At 45.6% G+C, this 22,729-nt stretch overlaps 1 protein-coding gene across 2 annotated transcripts; it reads left to right on the top strand.

Annotated features, from left to right (window-relative positions):
- Nucleotides 1–6,461: 6,461 nt before the first annotated feature.
- Pnliprp1 (pancreatic lipase related protein 1) lies at nt 6,462–22,339 on the top strand. 2 transcript variants are annotated; one of them, XM_032895555.1, is made up of 13 exons: nt 6,462–6,527; nt 6,622–6,670; nt 7,721–7,875; nt 8,238–8,363; nt 9,785–9,919; nt 11,195–11,303; nt 12,480–12,599; nt 12,711–12,830; nt 15,164–15,282; nt 16,327–16,456; nt 18,659–18,767; nt 19,285–19,452; nt 22,210–22,329. In XM_032895555.1, the coding sequence occupies exons 2-13, from the start codon at nt 6,622–6,624 to the stop codon at nt 22,289–22,291; spliced, it is 1,422 nt and encodes a 473-aa protein (XP_032751446.1). In that variant the 5' UTR covers nt 6,462–6,527; the 3' UTR covers nt 22,292–22,329. The 2 variants fall into 2 exon arrangements, with proteins under 2 accessions (XP_032751446.1, XP_032751447.1); XM_032895556.1 differs by lacking the exon at nt 6,462–6,527 and having other exon boundaries at nt 8,247–8,363; nt 22,210–22,339.
- The last annotated feature ends 390 nt before the right edge of the window (nt 22,340–22,729 follow it).

Genomic DNA, 22,729 nt, shown 5'->3' with positions numbered 1-22,729 from the left:
CCCTGGCTAGTCTGTCTGTTATATTTGATAAAAACCCTTCTGGCTCTCTGAGCCCTTGCTTACAGAGAATAGTAAGAGCAAGGCAGTAATTGATTGAACAAAGAAGAACAGAGCAATGCTTAGAGTTAAATTGGGTGTTTGGGTTCAGGACTTTTTGCCGCAGGACTGTATTAGACTGAAGGCCCTCGGGTGTTGGACACCCATAGTCACCAAACCTGGAGCAATGGCTCTGGGTCTGTTGTCTCATTCCAATAAAGATGAACTCAGTAGAAAGTCATGGGAACAGAAGCAGGTTATACTAAAAAGTGTTCCAGAGAATTTAAAATCCGAGGCAAGGTGAGAAACTGAGGGAATATGATGCTCCTAAAGGGAGGGAGGGGGAGCTGCTGACCTCTGTCATCCAGGGGTTTACGGGGCCATGGCACAAACTGGGCAAAGGCTGTAGTAATTGTTATGAGATTGGATTGTTTTCTAGATTACCAGGGGTCTGGCCAATCAGAGTCCCACATGCCCTATGTATTGTCAAGGAATGTTGAAGACACCCCCTCTCACCCCGCGTCTACCTCTGACCTCTGTTTTGTTAGTTTTTGACCATTGACCTGTGGGTTCGCTATGTGTTACTTGACAGATGGGTGTTCTGCTGTCCCACCTTGCAGGTGACTGTACTAGAAATCCTCGTTAACACTTGCCAGCTTCCCCTTAAAAATAGATGCATTTGTTCCTTCTTAGCTCCTTATCAGTGGAATGGTCTGAGGTCTTGTTCCTAAAATAGGGGGAGACTTTCCTAAAAGCCCCCTGTTAGAATTAGCTAGATTAGAGCCAAGGATATGTAAGAGCAATAGTGTGTAGCCCATGCTTCCCGGGAGGGTTTCATGGAAGCTCCCCGAGCGGGTCTGCTGACCCTGCCCTTGCTTCTTTGAGTTCCTGTCTTCTCTTATCAGGTTCGTTTGAGTGCCTCATGCCCAACTGCAAGCTGTTCACTCCTCATTCCTAGTCCTCCCAGCTCCACTGTTTGCCCCTAACATTCCCTCCAACACTGGCATCTGCTCTGACTGCAGCATTTGTGAGCTTGAACTTTTCACATTGGGCTCCTTTCCCTTCCTACCTTTGAAGACATAGCTTCTGCCTTAGAATAAAAGTGATTTTCAGAAAAGGGAGATAAGATGGACAAACTCTTAAAAAGAAACTAATAAAAAGAAAAATGGGGCCCAAATTAATAAGATTATAGATGAAAAATGGGAAGTTGCTACAGATTCAAATGAAATCTTGAGTATCATTTAGGGGATTATGTATGAAATTACATTTCCCCCAACCCTGAAAATTTTAGAAATAGAAAATTCTAGACATATATGACCTGCAAAAATGAAATCAAAGATGTATAAGCAACGTAAGCAGACCCAAAGTAAGCAAGAGTAGAGAGGCCAACAGTCTCCACATAATGACAACGTCAAGACAAATTCACTGCTGAGTTCTACCAAACAGACTACATACACACACCACACACCACACACACCACACGACACCCTATCACATACCATATATCACACACAACACATACAACATACAACATACCACATACCACACATATACTAGACACACACACACACACACCACATACCACACATATACCACATACACACACACCACTCTAACACACCACACACACAGAGACACACACATACAATATACCACATACTACACATATACTAGACACATACACACACACACACACCACTCTCACACACCACATACCACACACACACACACACACACACACCACTTTCATATACCACATAACACACACACGCTACATTGTATACACCATATACTACACACACCCACACATACACACACACACCACATCCCACACACTATACTCTACACACCATATCACACACACACACCCCCCAGACTCTCATACACCACATACCACCACACACATGCCACACACAGACACCACACCACACATACACACATATACGGCACCACATATACAACATACAACACAGTCTCACACACCACACACACACACACAATTAAAAAAAAATACCCTGAAGAAAGAAATAGAAAAGGACACTAGAAGATAGACTCTCCTGCTCATGGATTTGAAGAATCAATGTTATAAAAAAATGGCTCTCTTGTCTAATGGCTTTCTTATCTAAAACAATCTCCAAAGTCAACACAAATCCCTCAAAATTCCAATGACATTCTTAATAGAACACAAAAACAATCCTAAAATTCAAGTAGAAACACAAAAGCATTTCCAAGCAGAGAACAATGCTCAAAGTACCACAGCTGATGCTCTCAAACTATACTCCTAAGCCATAATAACAAAAACAGCACAGTACTGGCATAGAGACAAACATGTAACTCAATGGTGTAGAAAGCAGGAATAAAGGACTCTCACGGATATCGACATGTGGTGCTTATACATACCCACATGCAGGTAAACACCCATACATTAAAAATTAAACATACGATAATATTGGTTTTTTAAAGGATTGTATCTTTCCTCAGAATGGCCATCATCAAGGAAACAGATAAATTCTGGGAGGAAGTGAGGGGGAGCTCTTGTAGAGTGCTGACAGGAGTATGAACTAGTATAGCCACTATAGAAATTAGAGTGGAGGTTGCTCAAAAATCTGAAGATAGAAATACATATGATCCAGCTATACCACTCCTACCAAGTACTCAATGGGCTCTTAGTCTACATACCACAGAGATAACATGCATGCACATTTGTGTTTATTGCTACACGATTTATAATAGCTACTTATAAGGGCTAAGAGATAGAACAAGTGTAGCTGTCCACCACCTGAAGGATAAAGGAAGCATGGTACCTACCTACAATCAGCCATGGAGAAATATTTCCTGTAATTGAAGATGATTGTGTTAGGTTAAATAAACCAGACTCAGAATGACAAATTCTGGGTATTTCTCTCTCATATGCAGGCACTAAATTTGTGTGTGGGAGACTGTGAATTCTTACAGAGGAGTGTGTGGAGGAGGAGGATATATTATATGCATGAATATATATCATGAGTTGACACTGATAAAGCAGAATTCAGATTCAGATGTAATATTTCAATGCAAATTTCAGTGCAATGATAGATTCTGATCTGAGGAGTTTGTCTTCGAAGGCAGAAACGTGCTAACAAAGCAAAACCAGAGACACAGCTGGGATTGGTCATTTCAGAGTTATGTCCCTGTATAGTTAAAGCAAAGGGAAATTCCTTATTGAGTTATTTTCATTGACTAGACTCTCCTTTTTTATTGAAAAGATAATTGGCCCATTTCATTCTTTACTTGGATTACGTGATATGTAACACACATAATTCCATTCCGTTTGGTTCTAACAGTGAAGGTTTATAACTACTGTTAAATGAATTTTGTGGGAGGGTGCAGTCCTGGAATAGCCTCCTGTTCTAGGCCCTCACAGATCATAACCAAACCATTACTTCAGAGTTATGCTCCTGTAAGCATGTTGTTTGTTCAAATCAATGACAGTGTGAGACTTCATTCAAACAATAGAGTAGGACAGGGCCCACCTCCGCAGTACATGATCTAGGACAGGGTCACCTCACAGTACATGATCTAGGACAGGGTCACCTCACAGTGAGTGATCTAGAACAGGGTCACCTTACAGTGCATGATCTAGGACAGGGTCACCTCACAGTGAATGATCTTGAACAGGGTCACCTCACAATGTGTGACCTAGAACAGGGTCACTTCACAGTGAGTGATCTAGGAAAGGCTCACCTCACAGTGAGTGTTCTAGGACAGGGTCACCTCACAGTGCATGATCTAGGACAGGGTCACCTCACAGTGAATGATCTAGGAAAGGCTCACCTCACAGTTTGTGATCTGGCAGCTCTGGACAGGCTTAAGCTCATCCCTCAGCTTTCCCTCGTTTATAGGACTATGGGAGATCTAGAGTTACTGTGTTGTATTTATCTTTATTATATTCTCTTCCATCAAATCTACACAAGCACTTCAGTGGCAGCAGTCTAGATTTACAGAGAAAGGAGCAGTTATGTTGTAGCTAAATAATTACTATGTAACCATTGTGCTCTTGAGGTAAATCAGACACCTAAACCAATGTAGCAGAATAGAGAATCCAGAAGAATTTGTGAGTCTGCAGCCTGCTAGTTTTTAACAAGGGAGCCAAAAGCATATCCTGGAAAATGAAAATTCTCTTTAACAAAGTGTCCTGAATTGTTTCAGGGAGATAACATGTCCACACAGTGAAGAACGCCATTCAAAGCCTCCCTTCCAGCATATGTGACAATGAACACAGAACAGATACTGACTCCACATTACAAGCTGGAACTATAAAAATTCTAATAGAAAACATATGGAAAGTGCTTCATGACCTTTGTCCAGACAAATATTTCTTATATTTGACCCCAAAATTACAGGCAAAAATTGGGGACAAAAAACCCAAAAAGTGTAAGTGGGCTTGCATCTTTACTCATTAGCTGGGTGAGGTATTTCTCTTTGTGCCTCAGTTTCTCTATGCATAAAAGGACACTAACAATAAGTCCTGCCTAGTGTGTTGGCTGTCAAGGCGAAGTGAGATCACTTGTACTTGAACCAGAGTGACTAGAGGTGGCTGTTTCTATTTTGGTTTTTGACAAGGTCTGTTTAGATTCTTCTCTGTTCGTAGTTACAGGTTTTATGACTGTTCTTAAGGAATGGTTGTGTACAAGATTTTTTGTTGTCTAGATGGGCAAATTATATTTTATCAATTGGGTCAGAGGATATTGTGTGATGTATTCTTTCATGTGGTGACTTAATTGCATTCAAGAGATTATATGGTGGCTGGATGCACCGGGCCCACCACGGAATTGGGATGTGAATGCATGGCATGGTGGAAACCAGCCAAGAGAGCTGTGAGCGAGGGCGGGACGGCCTGACAGGGTCCTGTGCTGGAATGGCTCATGGACAATGGGTCAGAAAGTACTTGGGGGCAGCATGGAGCTGCGAGATAAATTAGTGCAGTTCCAATGTCCTGCTGGAGCTGGAACTAGCGAAAGCGTGACCGACAGGGTACGTGAGGGAACCGTTCGCGCCTTTTTAAATTTTTTACTGCAGCAAAGGTCTCTTGCAGCCTGGGCTGGACTTGTCTCATTTAATGGGTAGTCAAAGAGGACTTTGAACTCTGACCTCTTGCCTTCACCTTCATCTCAGTACTGAGATCAGAATGCTTTACTATGCCCTGTGTAAGTTGTCAAGGGGTAGAACCCAGTGTTTCAAAGTGGTATGCAATTACTCTAGCAAATCCTGTCCTTACCCAGCCCAGGGCTGTTCCTTGTTAATCTGGAGGATGGATGACCTTTCTTAACAGGAGAGCCCTTTGACCTTTACCCCAGTTCTTGAGTTATTTTGGTGTATGAACTTGACATAGAATTGGGTGTCTGGGTCCTCACCATGCTTGCTCTGCGAAGGCTTATCTGCCTCGTGTGAACTGACCGGCTGCTTTCAGGTACACAGACCTGAAGGTAAATCGGGGTCCAGTCTGTCTTGCAGCTGTGCAACCTTTTGAGGATCTGGGGGAACAAAACTGGCATGCTGTGAAGTGCAGTGCTGGGTGGGATCTGGGGGACCCTGAACCCCGACTGTTCAAATTAGAGGGAGGGACCGTCACAGCTGCTCTAAGCACTGTACCTCAGATTGATTCACTGCACGGCAGTGGGAACAGGTTGATGGGGCTGGAGACCGTGCTGGGGTTATAGGGAGGCCCATTGAACAGTCTTCAAGGCTCTTGTGCCTGAGTGTTTCTAGCCTGCCAGGGGAGGGAGGGATTGGAGAGAAAATTTTTTACCGGGTGTTTGCCTTTACCTCCCATGCTTCTAGGGCATCTCTACCTATTGTACATGAGAGACACTACCCCCATAATAGGGTTTACTGTCTTTTTTTTTTTTTCGAGGGGAGGTTCATGTTGGAAACAGAAACCAAGGTCTCATATATACCGAGAAAGCACACTTATCTCTGAGTTACAACTGGACTGCTTTTGGGTTTTAATCCCTTTTTATTCTACTTTGAGACAGAAGCTCACTAAGTCACTCGTGTGCAGCCCAGTGCAGACCAGTGCAGACTTCGTGCAGACTGCGTGCAGACCGAGACCTGCCCACTGCTCTGTGGTAAAACTGAAGCAGAGAAACAGAGCCCACTTGGCTCCTAAGGATTCTCACAGGCACCACAAGGAGAAGCTAAGTTTCTTCTGCATCTTCCGTTCAAGCATGTTTTCATCTTCCCAGGCTTGTGGGAAGATCTGCCTGCCATCCCGAGCTTGTCGTGTGTAAATACACACGCACGTTGAAGGACAGATCTAAGGGGAGATTAAAGGATAGATAGAGTTCCCGTAGCCCCAGCTCTCCTCACTCACTGTTTGCTTGAACTACAGTCCAAACGATAAGGCTGGAGCATAAAAAGGTCCTGGTGGGTCCCAGGAGAACAAGCACCTGGCTCCTGTGACCACACCAGTCACCTTAGGATCTGCATCTCCATCAGCTGAAAAAGCAGAGGTGAGGCAAACAAGCCCTGCACCCCCCACCCCCACCCCCAAGACTTTGCTCCAACCCAGGCTGAGTATGTCTGATGTCACTGACTTTGTTGTAGATGCTGACCCTCTGGACAGTCTCTCTTTTCCTACTGGGAGCAGCTCAGGGTAAGCAACGCCACAGTGCCCCACGGCTGTCGATGTGTGCTCCGACCCTCTCTAAGGCTGGAGAAAGCGCTGGCCCAGACAAAGCTTGCAGGTGCCCCAGACTTTCCCACGGTTCTGGGAAAGGTGGTGCAACAGCCTGGGAGGATGGGCTGGGCGACTGAGGGGAATGGGTCCCTATGCCTGCAGGAGCTTGGGGCCTGAATTTTTAAGGAAAAATTCTAGAACGTCTAGAAGTGACAGGTGCACTTTTGCTGCATTAACATGGACCTCTGGGGTTGGGGCTGCTCTGCAAATATGCTGGAAGAGTTTGGGAAGGGATTTGGGGTGTTTTAGGGTTTTTTTCTCTTTTATTGAGAATAGACTTTTTCCATGCAATATGTTCTGATTGCAGTTTTCTCTTTCTCCCACTCCTCCCAACTCATCCCCATCTCCCCTCCCATCCTAATCCACCCCCTTTCTGTCTCTTGTTAGAAAACAAATGGGGTTCTAAATGATGATAATTCAATAAAAATAAATCAAAAAGCAAACAAATCTGAATATGACCAAAGTTCCAAACAAGAAAAAGAACCAACTAAAAGGTGCAAACCCACATGTAGATGCAGAGATAAACATGTTCACACACACAGGGATCCCATAAAACCCCCAAACTGGAAGCCATAACATATATGCAAGGACCTGTACTGTTAAAAACAAATTCATCGTCAGACAAAGACACTCTGAAGATGCTGCTGAGTTCATTTTATGGTGAACTCCTACTGCTGGGCACGGTGCCTACCCTAGGAGTGGTTTCCCCAGTGAGACTTTCTTGGCGGAAACTAGATTTTCATTTGCAAGTGTCTATCAGTTTGAAATAGCTTCTGGGTTAGCATGCCTTGCACAGCCATCATCGGAGAAGCTTCCCCCTTCAGAGATTGGAACAACCAGCCAGACAATCTGTAGAGAGTGAGAGACCTTGGAACACTCGGGTTCCCATCAAGCCCCCCAGTCAGGAACTTGGGAGCTCAGCCACAATAGCTTCTTCTTGAGCCTATCCACATTCTCTCTCCCCAGGAAAAGAGGTTTGCTATGATAACCTTGGATGCTTTTCTGACGCTGAGCCCTGGGCAGGGACAGCTATCAGGCCCCTCAAACTTCTCCCATGGAGCCCTGAGAAGATCAACACTCGCTTCCTGCTGTACACCAATGAGAACCCAATTGCTTTTCAGGTAAGACTTCTCTTCATGAACTCTGAGGATATCCCTTATCTTTGTACCTGTTTCCCACGCCCTGCCCCACCTTATGGGTGAGTGACTGGTTCACAGCTGTGTAGTTCCTGCTAACTCTTTAGCCCTCATCTGGACATGGGCTTTCTGTCCAACGATTCCACAGGAATGATAACTTGTAAGCCCCCATCCCAGACCCAGTGGAGGTAGGGTATCAGGAGTGAAAAGGTCAGGGTGGCCTCCTGAGGTGACTTTGTGCTCAGCCTTGAAAGGCCAATACAGTGGGAAAGGCGAGGATGGAGATGGGAACAGATAGGCTCAGGGGACAAGTAGGCAAAAACCTAAACCCTTCCTGCTTGTCACAGACTCTCCAGCTTTCTGACCCATCGACCATTGGAGCCTCCAATTTTCAAGTTGCCAGGAAGACTCGGTTTATCATCCATGGCTTCATAGACAAAGGAGAGGAAAACTGGGTGGTTGACATGTGCAAGGTAAGGAACACCTCTCATCCAATCACTCAGCCCCACTCACGCCTCTGATCTACACAGCCCTGTCCTACTGACCTGTCACACCTCACACAGCCACACTACGTAAGCTTGAAAGCAAAAGATCTGGCAGCTCAAATGCTTCTCTTCACCAAACCCCAATTCCTCTCCAGTTTCTAATCCAAATTTGCAGCCCGAAGCAGGAATTTGCTGTGGGAACTCTCCCCTCCCCCATGGCTGCGCGTCCTGTTTAGCTGTGGTTAAGGTGCACTCTCAAATTTTGGCAGGAGTGTTTGTATTTCTGCAAACGAGGGATTGTGGAGTTTCATTTGTCCAAATCTTCTCCACATTCCTAAGAGTCAGAGGCATGTGTCTGTGACCACTTATTGAAGACACAAAGGACTAAGGTTGACATGGTGACTTTGAAGAGGCCCAGTAGGGAGCAGGACACCAATAATGAGGCAGCCATGGGAGGACACAGACCTATACACATGTGCACATGGGAAACTGGCATAGAGACATGCATGGCTGTACATGCTTAGTCTACACACATGTAAAAGATGGTATCCTCCTTTCTTATTATATGTACAGATTCTGTCTATTTGTCTCAGAAGTCGTGCAGCCACCTGCCTTCCACACATGTAGAAATAACAGTGATAATTTTGACAATAAAAATTACAATTTGTCCCTTGGCGCCTGTCACCCCCCTTGACCTGTCTTTTATAAACATCTCGTTAATCCAGCTACAGCCCCAAACTTTCCAAGGTCTGGAGATTTCCCAGGCTTGCTTTGAGAATGGAAATCTCGAGGAACAGGACCTCAGAAACTCAGACATCTGACGTGTTAGCACTATTGTCAAAATGTTAGATGGGAATCTAAGATATCGGTGCCAACTGGTCATGTGTGTGGCCTGGATGAGCACAAGGATGCGCTCCCTAATTCCCTGATCTCTCCCACATTCGTGTCCTATTTCCTACAAGCCTGAAGTGTGCGTTCTTCCCTCCATGAAGTGTTTACACCATCTTGACTAGAAAATGACCCTTCTCTGCCTCAAAGCTCAAGAAATACCCAGCAGCCTAGCATGTCACCTAAAGGACCTCTCGGGCAGAATCGTGAGGTCACATAGACACCAGCCACCAGATGCTACAGTGAGGCCATTTCCTGTCACAACTGGATTCCTTTAAGGCTGCAACCCATCCACCTTGTCAGATTCAGTTAAAATAATCAGAGGGGCCAGCTTTTCCTCCATCTTTAGGGTGTAGATGTTCTCTGCTGCTAGATTTACTCTTTTGGACTTCAGGATCCCCTGGAGAAAGAGTTCAGCCCATCTCAGCACCCCAGCTACAAGACACAAGGGACCCTTCTGACCCCTGGCTGAAAGGTGTCCCCCCATGCCCTACGGCAATACTGTATCTCTCCAACCCTAGAACATGTTCCAAGTGGAGGAGGTGAACTGCATCTGTGTGGACTGGAAGAAAGGTTCTCAGACTACCTACACACAGGCTGCCAACAATGTGCGAGTAGTGGGTGCCCAGGTAGCTCAGATGATCGACATCCTTGTGGTAAGTGGGCTGGCACGGAGGTTGGGGGATGGAGCACAGAGGTGAATTTAGGAGTAATCAAAGAACCACCTCAGTGGCACACAGGTAAAGGGAGAAGGTGTCAGCTAACACCCAGTGCTGGGATTTTATTATCCTCTCCTATTTATAGTTGAGGAAACTGAGGCACAGGGAGGTTAACTAGCTTGCCAAAAGATAGAGCGGGTGAATAGAAGAGTTGTCTTGGGGCCCAGAGCATCTGGCCTCCACAACATAGTGTCATCTGTGTGATGCAAAGCCTAGTATTGCAAAGAAAGCCACACAGAGCCAGGGGCAGGATGTGCAATTGACAAGTGTGGGTGCCTGCAACTCCAGGTCCCTGCGATCTGGGTCCCCTGTGATCTGGGTTCCTAAGACTCTGGGTCCCCAAGACTCTAGGTCCCTATGATCTGAGTCCCACTCTTGCTGGGAAACCCTTCCTTCCATGATCATTTCAGTTCCTTCTTCCAAACTTGGTCTTTGATCTTAGCCAATACTGTAAGACTCTCCTTCTCTGTGTTGATTCAGGAATCCTTTGTGGCCATTTTCTGTACCAGGTCAAAGTCCCACTATTTCCCATCTTTGAGGTCATAAGTCTACAAAGAATGAACTACTTCTGCACCCCTACAGAAATCAGAACCTTTTGGGTTTGTGCAGGAAGCAGAGTAGACCCATTAATGAGAGGCCTGTTGAAGGATATCACAGAACAGTGCATGTAGCTGCCTTGGTTGTCCTGTGTTTCTAAAGCACAGGGGCAATAACTTGTGAGGAGGTAAAGGAAGTCAATGGGATCCTAGGCGTTCAAGGAGCTGCATGCAAGGAAGACTTGCAGTGACCACAGAGCTATCAGTGATCTGTTAGAGGGTTCTGGAGGTGGGGGAAGGGCGTGCAGGCTTTATGTGGGAACATGGGGATAGTTAGTCCACCTTGTATGTGGGCATGGGGTAATGTTTGGGAAGTCTCCGCAGGAAAATGTTACTGAAGAGGGTCTTCAGATAGTTGGTGAGCAAGTAGTAAAGAAGATGGGTTACCATGGTATAAATCAGGTCCAGGGAACACATTGAAGGAAAGGGACACTGTTTCAGATCACAGGATTTTAGCTTGAGAAGATTCTAGTAAGGGACATGTTGAGTCGGGAAAGCTCTGAGGTTCTTGTCAGAAGCTAGAGTTCAATTCTGAGGTCCCAGAGAGCAGGGAAAGTTTACTGCAGGAGAACCCAGAGTATAAACATGTCGAGCACATGTGATCTCTTCTCTCTAGAAAAACTACAGCTACTCGCCTTCCAAAGTCCACCTCATTGGCCACAGCCTAGGAGCCCACGTGGCCGGGGAAGCAGGAAGTCGGACTCCAGGTCTAGGCAGGATTACAGGTAAGGCCCCAGGTCCCATTCCAGCAACCCCAGAGTGGTCACAAGTTTGCAGCCCAGCTGAGAGCCATTCCAAACCCCTCACCTGTGGTAGGGATGGGTATAACCTAGACGAGTATCTTAGGAAGCTTCTAAGAAACACATAGGCCATCATTGTTGGCAAGAAAGATGGTGGCTATGTCTCTGTGATACTTCAACTGTGATCATAGTCAGTCCTCCCCAGAGGCAATCCTTCCTTGATATGGGCTCTGTAGCCACTTTGAACAGGCAGGAAAACAAGCGTGCAGCAGATAGCTAGTACAGACATGAGCAAGTAGACTGAACAGGGGCTGCTCTACCCATTCCTTGCCTTCCTTTCAAAGTCAGAGGAAATTGCTTTCCGCCTTTCTACTGGTAAAGGCTTCTACCCAACATATCTACCAAAAACACCCTTTAATCAGCACCGCCAAAGCAGCCTTTAAACACAGCAAGGCCTTCACATTATAACAAGAACAACAGAACATATCTACATGAGAATATTAGCACCATGATTTAAGACAGCATATGTTAAGTTCCTGATTGCCCTAAACACTGTGCAAAGCTCCTTGTGTTCCTCAACTAATCCTTAGAACTGAAGAAACCCAGTCAGGGAAGCAATACTTGCCTGAGAGCACATAGATTATGTATGATTCCATGCCATTCTTTGTGCTACACATTGTATATTGAATTATTTAATTAACAACTATATAAAATTAATGAATTCATTGTTTTTAATTCATGAAATAGGGAAACTGAGATACAAAAATCTTTGATGGTTTTTGCAAAGTTATACACAATTTGTTCCAAAACTTGCTTAGCAGAGATTTAGAACCCGGCAACCCAGACAGGCCCAAGACACTGCTTTCTTTTTAATTCACTAAAATAAAAGAGAAAAAATGAAAATATTAAATATGAAAGATACATGCAAGAAACTGATGTAGAAAGAAATCCTAGCTCAAACATAATCTGAATTCTTTTGCTCATGTGCCCTCCTCTCCTGCCACAAAGCGCCTTATAAATGAATAGCACTGAGACTCCGTGTCCCCATGTTTCAAACCCAGGCAACGGCACTGTACTACTACAAGTGTGGTGCCATCCAATTGCATAATCTAGCCTGCCCCTCATGAATCTACAGTTTGACATGTTTGCCATCCCTTCTAGGACTGGATCCTGTAGAAGCAAACTTCGAGGGCACTCCTGAAGAGGTCCGGCTTGACCCCTCGGATGCTGACTTTGTTGATGTGATTCACACAGATGCAGCTCCCTTGATCCCGTTCTTGGGTGAGCCCTATGGTGCTCTGGCCTATAGATGTGGGCAAAAGTGGTAGTGCTTTAACCCTAAGAGCTCTGTGCTTCCAAAACCCTGTCTTATTGTTGGTACAAATATTTTAGGCTTCGGAACAAACCAAATGTCAGGGCACCTTGACTTCTTCCCCAACGGAGGACAGAACATGCCCGGGTGCAAGAAGAATGCTCTGTCCCAGATTGTAGACATCGATGGCATCTGGTCAGGTAAAGCCATGGGGGCCACTCTGGAGGATGTTGCTTCTTTGGGATACCAGTGCTTGCCATAACAACCGTGTGTGTGTGTGTGTGTGTGTGTGTGTGTGTGTGTGTGTGTGTGTGTGTGTGGGGGGGTATGTGGAGGGGGTGGGGGTGGTGTGGGGTGGGGTGAGTGGGGTAGGGGTGCATGTGTATAGGTAGGTATGGGGTGTGTGTGTTTGTGTGTGTAGGGGTATGTGTAAGGGAGTGTGTGAGTAGGGGTGTACGTAGAGGTGTGTGAGTAGGGGTGCATATGTATATAGGTGGGTATAGTGTGTGTGTAGGGGCATGTGGAGGGGTGTGTGTGAGTAGGGATGTGTGTAGAGGTGAATGTGTGTAGGGTGCATGTGTATATAAGTGTGCATTGGGTGTATGTGTAGGGGTACATGTGTGTAGGAGTGCATGAGTGTGTAGAGATGCATGTGTGGGTGTGTAGAGCAGTGTGTGTAGGGGTACATGTGTGTAGAGGCGCATTGTGTATAGGTGTGTGTATATGTGTGTATAGGTTGTGTGTGGGGTGTGTGTGTCTGTGTAGGGGTGCATATGTGTGTAGGGATGTGTGTGTAGAGGTGTGTGTGTATGTGTAGTTTGTGTACGGATATGTGTGTCTGTGTAGGGGTACATGTGTGTATGTAGGGGTGCATGTGGGGGGCAGTGGAAAACTTACTGTGTCATTCCTTAGATACTATGTACCCTTTTTTAATGGCACCAGATCCCACCATCCTAGAGAATGTCCTAAGGAACCTTTACTCTGCCAGGACTATCAAAATGCTGCCACATTTAGCTTCTTTTTAACATGGACTTTGGGCATCAAACTCAGGTCCTCCTACTTTCAAGGCAAGCATTTTACTGACTAGGCCATCTCCTTAGCACTATAACAAATCTTAGTAATGAAAATGTACTTCCTTTTAAGAATATATAATGTTTCTTTGTGCATATTATTTCTGAAAAAAAACTATGAAGTTCTTATGTGTCAGATCTACTGATTCTGTGTTTCTCTCAAGCATTGTTTTGAATGTTCTGGAATACATAAGCAACAAAGAATTAAAAATCTCTGTACCATCCCAGCTGTCAGCTGGTAGTTATCTCACAGAGAACAGGAAGTGGCAAGAGGGATCATACAGGATGTCTCAAGAGAACTTTTCTGCAAATGCTTCTGTGAATCAATATTGCAGTTCAATCCTAGACAGCTAGCTTCTGTTTTGTCCCTAGAATAAGGGTATCTCAGAAGTGTGCATGGTGAAGCCATCTCCATAGTGCAAGTCACTGCTCACTTATGGTGAAAAGGGCAATCACATGAGGGAGGCTAGAATGAGGACCATCCATTTGCCATTGATGAGCATGCCTGGGTTAAAGGGCATCTTTCCGGAGTCGGGGATTTAGCTCAGTGGTACAGCGCTTGCCTAGGAAGCGCAAGGCCCTGGGTTCGGTCCCCAGCTCCAAAAAAAAAGAACCAAAAAAAAAAAAAAAAAAAAAAGGCATCCTTCCTTCCATTACAGCACCTATGCTATCTATTGAGATCAAGAATCCAACAGCCATTTCGAGTCATGATAATCAACTAGCACCATATTCAAGTTAAAACCCTTCATGGTGTGATAGAACCTTACAAGTGTCCTTTCTATTCACTCAAAAGGGCTTGGATGGCCTCTATGCAAATATTAAAGCTATATGTCTGGACTTTGATCGCTCCATCAGCAATGGAGAGTAGTTAAGGCCAGGTCAAGAGGTTTGCTGGGACATTTGTCAGGTGGCTTGGGTGAGGACATAGAACACTGAGGGAGAGAGGGAGAGACACTCAGGTGAAGCCACTGGAAGCTACTTTTACCTTCCTGTACATAAGAGCATCATGGCAATGCTCTAATGCTGACCGTGTCACATCTGGAAGAATAAGGCACATCTGGTTGTATCTCTGGGGATTTCCAACCTTGTACCTGGACACAGAAGCTGGAAGGACAGTATTGAACCAGATGAACTTGTGTCCATTACAGCTCTCCCCTTTGCCAACTGGAATCTGTGAATCATTGTGGATGCATTTACAAAAGTGGTATTATGACATCTGCCTCCTAGGAAAAGGGGATGTTTAGCAGACAAGGCCAATGAAGTAACCAGAAAACTACCTCCAACACCCAAAGCCTTGTTTGCTTATTGTCATTATTGTGAATGAATTATGAACTTAAATTCTGAAGACCTGAACTTAAACTCTGGACCTATTACACTGGAGAAAGAGAGGCATAGATCCTGCATAGATCCTGTCACAGCCTGCCTCCAGTTGCCTGGACTGACCTCTTGCCCTGTTTCCCCAGGAACCCGGGACTTTGTGGCTTGTAACCACCTGAGAAGCTACAAGTACTACTTGGAGAGCATCCTTAACCCAGATGGGTTCGCTGCATACCCCTGTGCTTCCTACAAGGACTTTGAGTCTGTAAGCTATTATTCTACCATGAGCGAAGGGCATCACACACCGAGGTCCTACTGTATAGAGACCATAGTGCTTTCTTTCTGCATGCCACACCCTGCCCCTCAAAACCCACTCTCAGATGAGCCACCTAGGAGAGGAAAATTCTTGATGATCAGAGAACAGATCCACATTGACCCGAGCTTAGGAGGCATCCTGCAGAAGGCTACAGTGGAATCTGGCTTGAAAAACAAAGCAATAGAGATTAGAAGGGGAAGGAAATGCCTTTCTGCAGATCAAACATAAAAGGGATGTGTGAGGAGAGTCACCCGCAGTGCAGAGTGGAGGAAAGGCAGATGGTAGGATTCTCTGTGCCAGGCTGGCCACAGCAAAGAGACAGACACCATGACATACTGCTGTGTGCCCCTTTGACTCATGAGAGCCAGTAGGGACATCCTTCATTTAGCTCCATACTTGAGACATCATGTTGGCAGCCTAAAGCTGGCCAGGGTTAAAATATTTATACCATAGAAATTGGCAAACTCTGGGGGCTGTAGCTGTAGCTCAATTGGTAGAATACTTGCTTGGCATGCACAAAGCCCTGGGTTCAATCCCCCCGCACTTTATAAGCCAGATATTGAGGCCCAGCATTAGGGTGTGAATAGCGGGAGGATAAGAAGTTCAAGGTCATTCTCTACTATATAGTGAGGTCAAATACAGCCTGGGCAACATATGATTCTGCCTTTAAGAAAATAAGAAAGAAAAGTGTTGGTAAATGCTACAATCAATATGGAGAGGTGGCACCACCACCACACACCTGCCTGAGAAACACAACCCAAGATGGAAACTGGGCCCAAGACGGCAGTGCTGTTAAAGGTCTCTGATAATTCTAACACGCTGTACATCAGAGCTTGGGATTGTGCTGAGATGGAGGGAATTCAGAGATGATGAGCTCTAATTCCTTTCCCATTGCAAATGGGGGAACTGGGCTCCAAGGGAATAGAGCATCATCTTTTTCCAGAGAGCATAAGATGACAAACCTGCTTCATAGCCCCCTGTTCTCTTTACCAGAACAAATGCTTCCCCTGCCCAGATCAAGGCTGCCCACAGATGGGTCACTATGCCGATAAGTTTGCCGGCAAGTCAGGTGATGAGCCACAGAAGTTCTTCTTGAACACAGGAGAAGCCAAGAACTTTGCACGTAAGTTGACTACTTGCCTGTGTCAAGAGAGTGTCATACTTGGTATGTGGAAAGGCTTGTCCCTAACCTAAAGATTTCTGAACATGTTTAGATTACCTTAAAGGAGGATATGCCTTCCCTCAGTGCTCCATACATGACTCCACTGAGAAACAGGACACATCCAAGCTTCTTCCATTTGATTTCCATTCTGTGGAACAATGGGAAGTCAGCAGTGTCATTTGTGGGTTTGTGGCAATTTACAGAGCTTTGGGAACAACGAGCTTAAACTTTTACCCCTCTAGAGTTCATTGCCCCCTTTCTTATTAGGGTTCTCTCTCAGTCTCTTTCTTGTTTTTCTGTCTGTCTCTCTGCCTCTCTGCCTCTATCTCTCTGTCTCTGTCTCTCTGCCTATGTCTCTCTGTCTCTGTCTCCCTGTCTCTGTATTTCTCTCTCACACATACACACTCCTGTGTACTCCTGTGTTTCTGTGTCTTTGTATCTCTGTCTCTCTCTCAGTCTCTCTGTCTCTTTGTCTCTCTCTCTCTCTCTTCCTCTGTCTCTCTGTGTGTGTCTCTCTCTCAGTCTATTGTTTCTCTGTCTGTCTCTCTATTTCTCTGCCTCTGTCTCTCTCATACCCACACTCCTGTGTATTCCTGTGTCTCTCTCTGTCTGTCTACTGTATACTTGGCACTGGTCCTTCACCAGGGAAATCTCCATAAGGTATTTCCCTTTCTCTATCATGTGCCCCAGGTGCCTGTCTGATGTAGAATGGGGTGCTCACTGAGAAAGGGATGATTCCTCTCCTAATCATCTGGAACTCATTCAAGAGGCCAGGTCTGAATTAGGCATGTTTGCACCGTTTGTGACAACTTAGGTTAGCGAATTCCATGAGGTGTCCCTAATAAAAACAGAAACAATGAATTACAAGACTCCATAAAAATAATGCTGTCTGTAGTTTCTGAAAGTCAGGTGTATTGAGGTATAATTTATGTTTAGGAAGACTCATCCTTTTTAAGACATATTTCTGATCTGACAAACCAATAGATGGATAGTCAGATTCCATGGAGATCTGGGGCCTTCCCATCATTATAGATACACATACCTATAATTTTTTTGGTCTGATTAATCAACCCTCAGTGATGTAGCAATATTTGGAATGCTTGCCTATATTTTTAAAGGAATAGTTCAAAACCGTGTGTTTATCCCCTCAACCCCAACACTTATTTATGTGTCACAGATATGGGCCACTAGGTATGGGGATGGAAGAATGACCAAGATACTGCTTTGGAATTTATGAGTCCTTGGCAGCATTTGTCTGGTGGCTGTTGCATTGATTTGGTGGACTGCTGCATTGGTTGGAAGGACTAATGCATTGGTCTGGTGGGCTGCAGAATTGGTCTCGTGGGCTGTTACATTGGTTGGGTGAGCTGCTCCATTAGTCTGGTGGACTACTGCATTGCTCAGGTGGGCTGCTGCTGAACTAGAGAGAACATGGAAAACTTGACCCTGAGAAGGGAGACAGGAGGGGCAACATCTCAGGGAATGTGAAAGATGAGTGTGACTTAGACAGAGGTATATGTGTTTCTATACGTGTGTACATAACTGAGTGAATTTGTGTGTTTACATGTGTGTACACTGGATGCACATGTGCATACCTGTGTGTATATGTATATTTATATGTTCCTTTGTGCAATGCCTGTGTGTGCATGGGTATTTGTACATGCAAACAGGCCCTGGGACAACAGCACCCTAGTATAAGTTTGCATGACAACTAGGTAAGCACCAGGGGTCCTAAGGATGTAGAGATGGGACAGACCCAGGCTGGAGGTCTGACCCTGAGCTGCCCTCCCTTGGGTGGCCTGGACCCCTGGCTCCTCCTCTTGTCATAATAAACAACACCATCACTCTGGAACACAGCTTTCTCCAGCAAAGGGCTTGCTCAGCCCTGTTGGATCCAGAGGTCATTGACTCCAGTTGGCAATTTAAAACCCACCACATGGCTATTGAACCCGAGGGAGTAAACAATTTATTTATCATGAATTTAACGGTAGGCAGTCATTACTTCTTACTGGGCCAAAGGAGCCACCATCGGGTGCTTATCTAAGGTGTAGATTGGGAAGATATTTCATACTCTGAGCCTCCGTGTAAGGGGTGGGGGTGATAATTCTGTTTAGGACCCCTATTTCTTTATCAGTAAGGTGACCTCTCCCTTGCTTTGTCTAGGCTGGAGGTACCGTGTTTCCTTGATACTGTCTGGAAGAATGGTCACAGGGCAAGTCAAAGTGGCTCTGTTTGGAAGTAATGGCAATACTCGCCAGTACGATATCTTCAGGTAATCCCTGTGGAGTGGACATAGCACTCGAGCATTTACATCTTTAGACATCAGGGGGCTTGAAACTTCTTTATACACATACACAAAAAAAATTTATACTTCCAATAAATTTTCATTTAAACCTAACAGTCCCTTTCTCTCAATAGGTTATATTTTAAATATCTATTATTGTTCCAGATTCCCTCTATATTGATTAGCCTAACAAGATACATTAAGCTAAGAAGATAAATTACTATATAGACAATGCTTCCAGAAAAAAAAAAAACTAAAGTAATTTGAGAGAGGTTTATCATTTTTTCTATGAAGAAAGAGAAATTAATGAGAGTGGGAAAAGCAACACTGAATAATAAGTTGGAGTTGCCGCCAGCTCACTGCCGATTTTCCATGCTTTCATCTTTGATTAGAGGGTGAATTTGAAGGAGACTCATTATTTTAATAAAGGGTGGAGGGCATGGTCCTTCGTGAACTTTACAATATGCCTCAGTGGACAGGAGTGTTTCTCTTTCTTTATTTCAAGGGGAATTATCAAGCCTGGTGCTACACATTCCAGTGAGTTTGATGCCAAGCTCGACGTGGGAACAATTGAGAAAGTCAAGTTTCTCTGGAACAATCAAGTGATAAACCCAAGCTTCCCCAAAGTGGGCGCAGCCAAGATCACTGTGCAAAAGGGAGAGGAGCGGACGGAGTACGTATCTTCCTTTGCTGAGTCCTCTCATGATGTTTGCAGAGGGTGTCTGTAGGGGAATCCCCTCCCCACAGGACAGACAAGGGGAGAAGAAATCATTTGAAATGGGACATGCAAAGTGCAGACAGGGCAACACTTGACAAATCCCATGCCCATCCGCAGCTCCCTGGTTCCTGCCTGATCAGGCACAGGGCTTTCAGTAAAACAGAGGGCAGCTGGAATGGGGAGAGATGACAGAGAGAGGCAGAATCAAGCTTCATCCATCATCCATCCATTCCTGGTGGCTTGGTGGGAAGTGTCAGCTGCTGATGGTCTTTGGGATTGGTGGTTAAATGGAGTCAGCAAACCCAAACCCTTGGAAACTCAGATGCAGATGAGAAGAGGGTTGGCAGAGAGGCTTGTGGTTGATGCAGGGGTCGTCACCTTGGATGGATGGACTTCTGAAATCACCCCTGATTTCACAAGGTGAGAAAACAGGCTGGTGAGGTGATCAGCAGGACCAAGCATCCTCTCAGTAGGACACAGAAGACCCAGGCTGGCCAGTGGAGAACCTTCCCTCAGCCTCCACTGTAAGATACTGCCTGTAGAGTCAGTTCCTAAGGTCTGTTAAGAAGTGTTCCTAGGCCTGGATCCTGCAACTGTGTGCCTAAAATCACATTAGAATATCACTGGGCTCCTAGAGGTTTTTGAAGAGAGATGCACACTTTCTGGAAATCAAACAGGTCTAGTGGAGGCTACCCCTTAGGCCCTATGGACAGTATATGTCTGATAACTTCTCCTGTGACTGAGCACAGTGACTTTGCCTAATCGCTGTCTGTGGGGAGAATCTCTAAAATGTTTTATACATTGTCAAGTGATGACGGCACGCAATTTTAATCCCAGCACTCAGGAGGCAGAAGCAGGCAGAACTCTGAGTTTAAGGCCAGCATGGTGTGTTGAGCGAGTTCCAAGATAGCCAAGGCTACACAGAAAAAACTTGTCTTGGGGAAAAAGCATGCATTTATTTGTGTACACACGAGCATATGCCATGGTGCCCAAAAACTCAGAGGAGAACTTGCTGGAGTGAGTTTTTTAGTTTGTGAGTTCTGGGGAATGAACCTCAGGCCTGGTCACAAGTGTCATTACATGCTAGGCCATCTTACTGACCTACAACGCTCTCTCTCTCTCTCTCAAGGGATTCTGATCCCAAGTGGTTAAAATAGAAGAAAGTCAAAACCCACTTCAAATGTCACAAATGAGCTTGGGGAATAGAACAAACTCAAGGAGTAAATTACTTAGATATTCTACTGTTGTGAGGACTGCCAGGAACACTTGCTATTCAATAACACTAATAGTAATCATAAAATTAAGAACAGTTAATATTGTGACACAACCTCCTCTTGGCACCCTCTCCCATGTAACCTAATGTAGTCATCGCGATGGGATTCCAACCTGCTGACTAGAATTTCTTCCAGGGACATGAGGCCCAAAGAGAAATACAGCTTGTCCTGCATGTGTTACCCCCTCCCATTCAGTACCCATTGCCATGAGACTTTGTCAAGGAGAGTATCAAGCACCTGTCTTGGGGAATTAGAAGGAAAAGCAAAGGTAGAGGCTGCATCAAGGACGTTACTTCAGGCACACATGGCAGATCACATGACCCAGGAGGACAGCAGAGACCACAGAGTGATTGAGAGACTGGGGCAGAGGGAAGAGAAAGGACAGCAGGTGCTCATGAGGGCAGGCAGGTGGCAGCCAGGTGGGCTGGCAGTGGAGACTAAATGCAGGGCTGTCAGGTTAAAAGTTCTAGCAAAGCCACTCAGAAGAGAAAGCTGGAGGGGCCGAAGACAAGTAGTTCTGTTTGGTTGCTTACAAGAGCATGGAGAATGGGCTATTTAAGGTGCAGGGCACCCTGCCAAGGGCTACACTGATGGAAAAACAGTTGGGACAGAAAGTCAGAGTTCACAGAGCCTCAGAGGAGCCCTTGGTCCTTCCACAACCACAGAGATAGCCACTTGTGTCTGCTTTAGCTTCATGTTCGAAAACATTTTCTGTTTGCTGTGAGCTCTCACATAATTACCATGGAAGTCTCAATAACACGAGAGGGAGCCCTCTCATACAAGTGAAGACATCAGAAAACAGCAAGCAGGAGTAGCTGGAAGGGGGTGGGGGGGACCAAGGAGAAAGCCATGCTCTCTGGCCCTGGAAGACAGGCAGGGAGAATGGGATGGGTAATACTACAACAGAAGATGCTGATCATGGCATAAGGTAGGCTTGCAGTTGCATCCTGCACTTTTACCTTAGGTGAGCTTTCTATGCTTCAGTTTCCTCTCCCGCAAGGCAGGGCTAATCATAAGACCTCCTCGCCCATAGGTAGTGTACTTTACACAGGAGAACCTTTTGGTGTATTTGCCTGCAACTGAGAGCTCAGTCTATCGTAGATGATGATATGGCATTCCACTGAGACTTAAGAGTGACTAAGGTCTCTAAGCCCACTGTGGCCACCAGTATCTGTTAAAATGGAAAAAGGAGTGTTCCCTTAGGAAGCCTCAGTCTGACAGGACCAGTGGCCCATCACCTCAGAGCAATAGCAGGCCCAGCCCTAGGCTGGGTGGGCTTCTTCCTAGAAGCTCAGTGGTTGCAGCCATAGCCTTAGTGTGTCTCTCCCAGGCTTCTGAACTTCAGATCCCTGTCAACTGTTGCTCAACCCCCAGAGAGCAGAAGCTTTCCTAAGGGTAACAGAGCACACCAGTGCCAAACCCTTGTGTCTCGTTACAGGTACAACTTCTGTAGTGAAGACACCGTGAGAGAAGACACTCTGCTCACTCTCTTGCCTTGTGAAACCTCAGACACCATGTGACCTCTTAGTGACACCAATAAAATCATCAGCTGCACTTAGCCAAATACCGTCTATCTCAGATGCCCGCGGCCGCGCACAGGGATGTTTAACAACTGGATGTTTAAAGCACAGATGAGCATTTCCCTGCATGTGGGCCTCTCACCATAGCATCTAACAAAATAGCACCTTCCCCTGACCCTTGGTCACTTCCACACACACTGTTTTCTCTTCCCCGGGGAGGGGGTAGATTCACAGAAGTAAAAGGTGAGGGGCCAGGGAACTCTGTAAATTCTTGTCCTCACTGTATCTTCTTACAGGGGAAACTGAGGCACACATCAGGCAGGTTCTATACTCACCCATGAATTCATGCCCCCACCAGGGGTGACTCAGGGGCCAAGCTCAACTCCACTCGTTCCTTCCTGGCCCAGCTACTAACTTGGTGGGGTCATGGAATCTGTG

The sequence above is a fragment of the Rattus rattus genome, chromosome 2 (genome assembly GCF_011064425.1).
Source record: "Rattus rattus isolate New Zealand chromosome 2, Rrattus_CSIRO_v1, whole genome shotgun sequence".
In the NCBI taxonomy this organism is placed as follows: Eukaryota; Metazoa; Chordata; class Mammalia; order Rodentia; family Muridae; genus Rattus; species Rattus rattus.
Note: the sequence above shows the minus strand (reverse complement) of the source record. Positions and strands in the feature narration are given on the sequence as shown.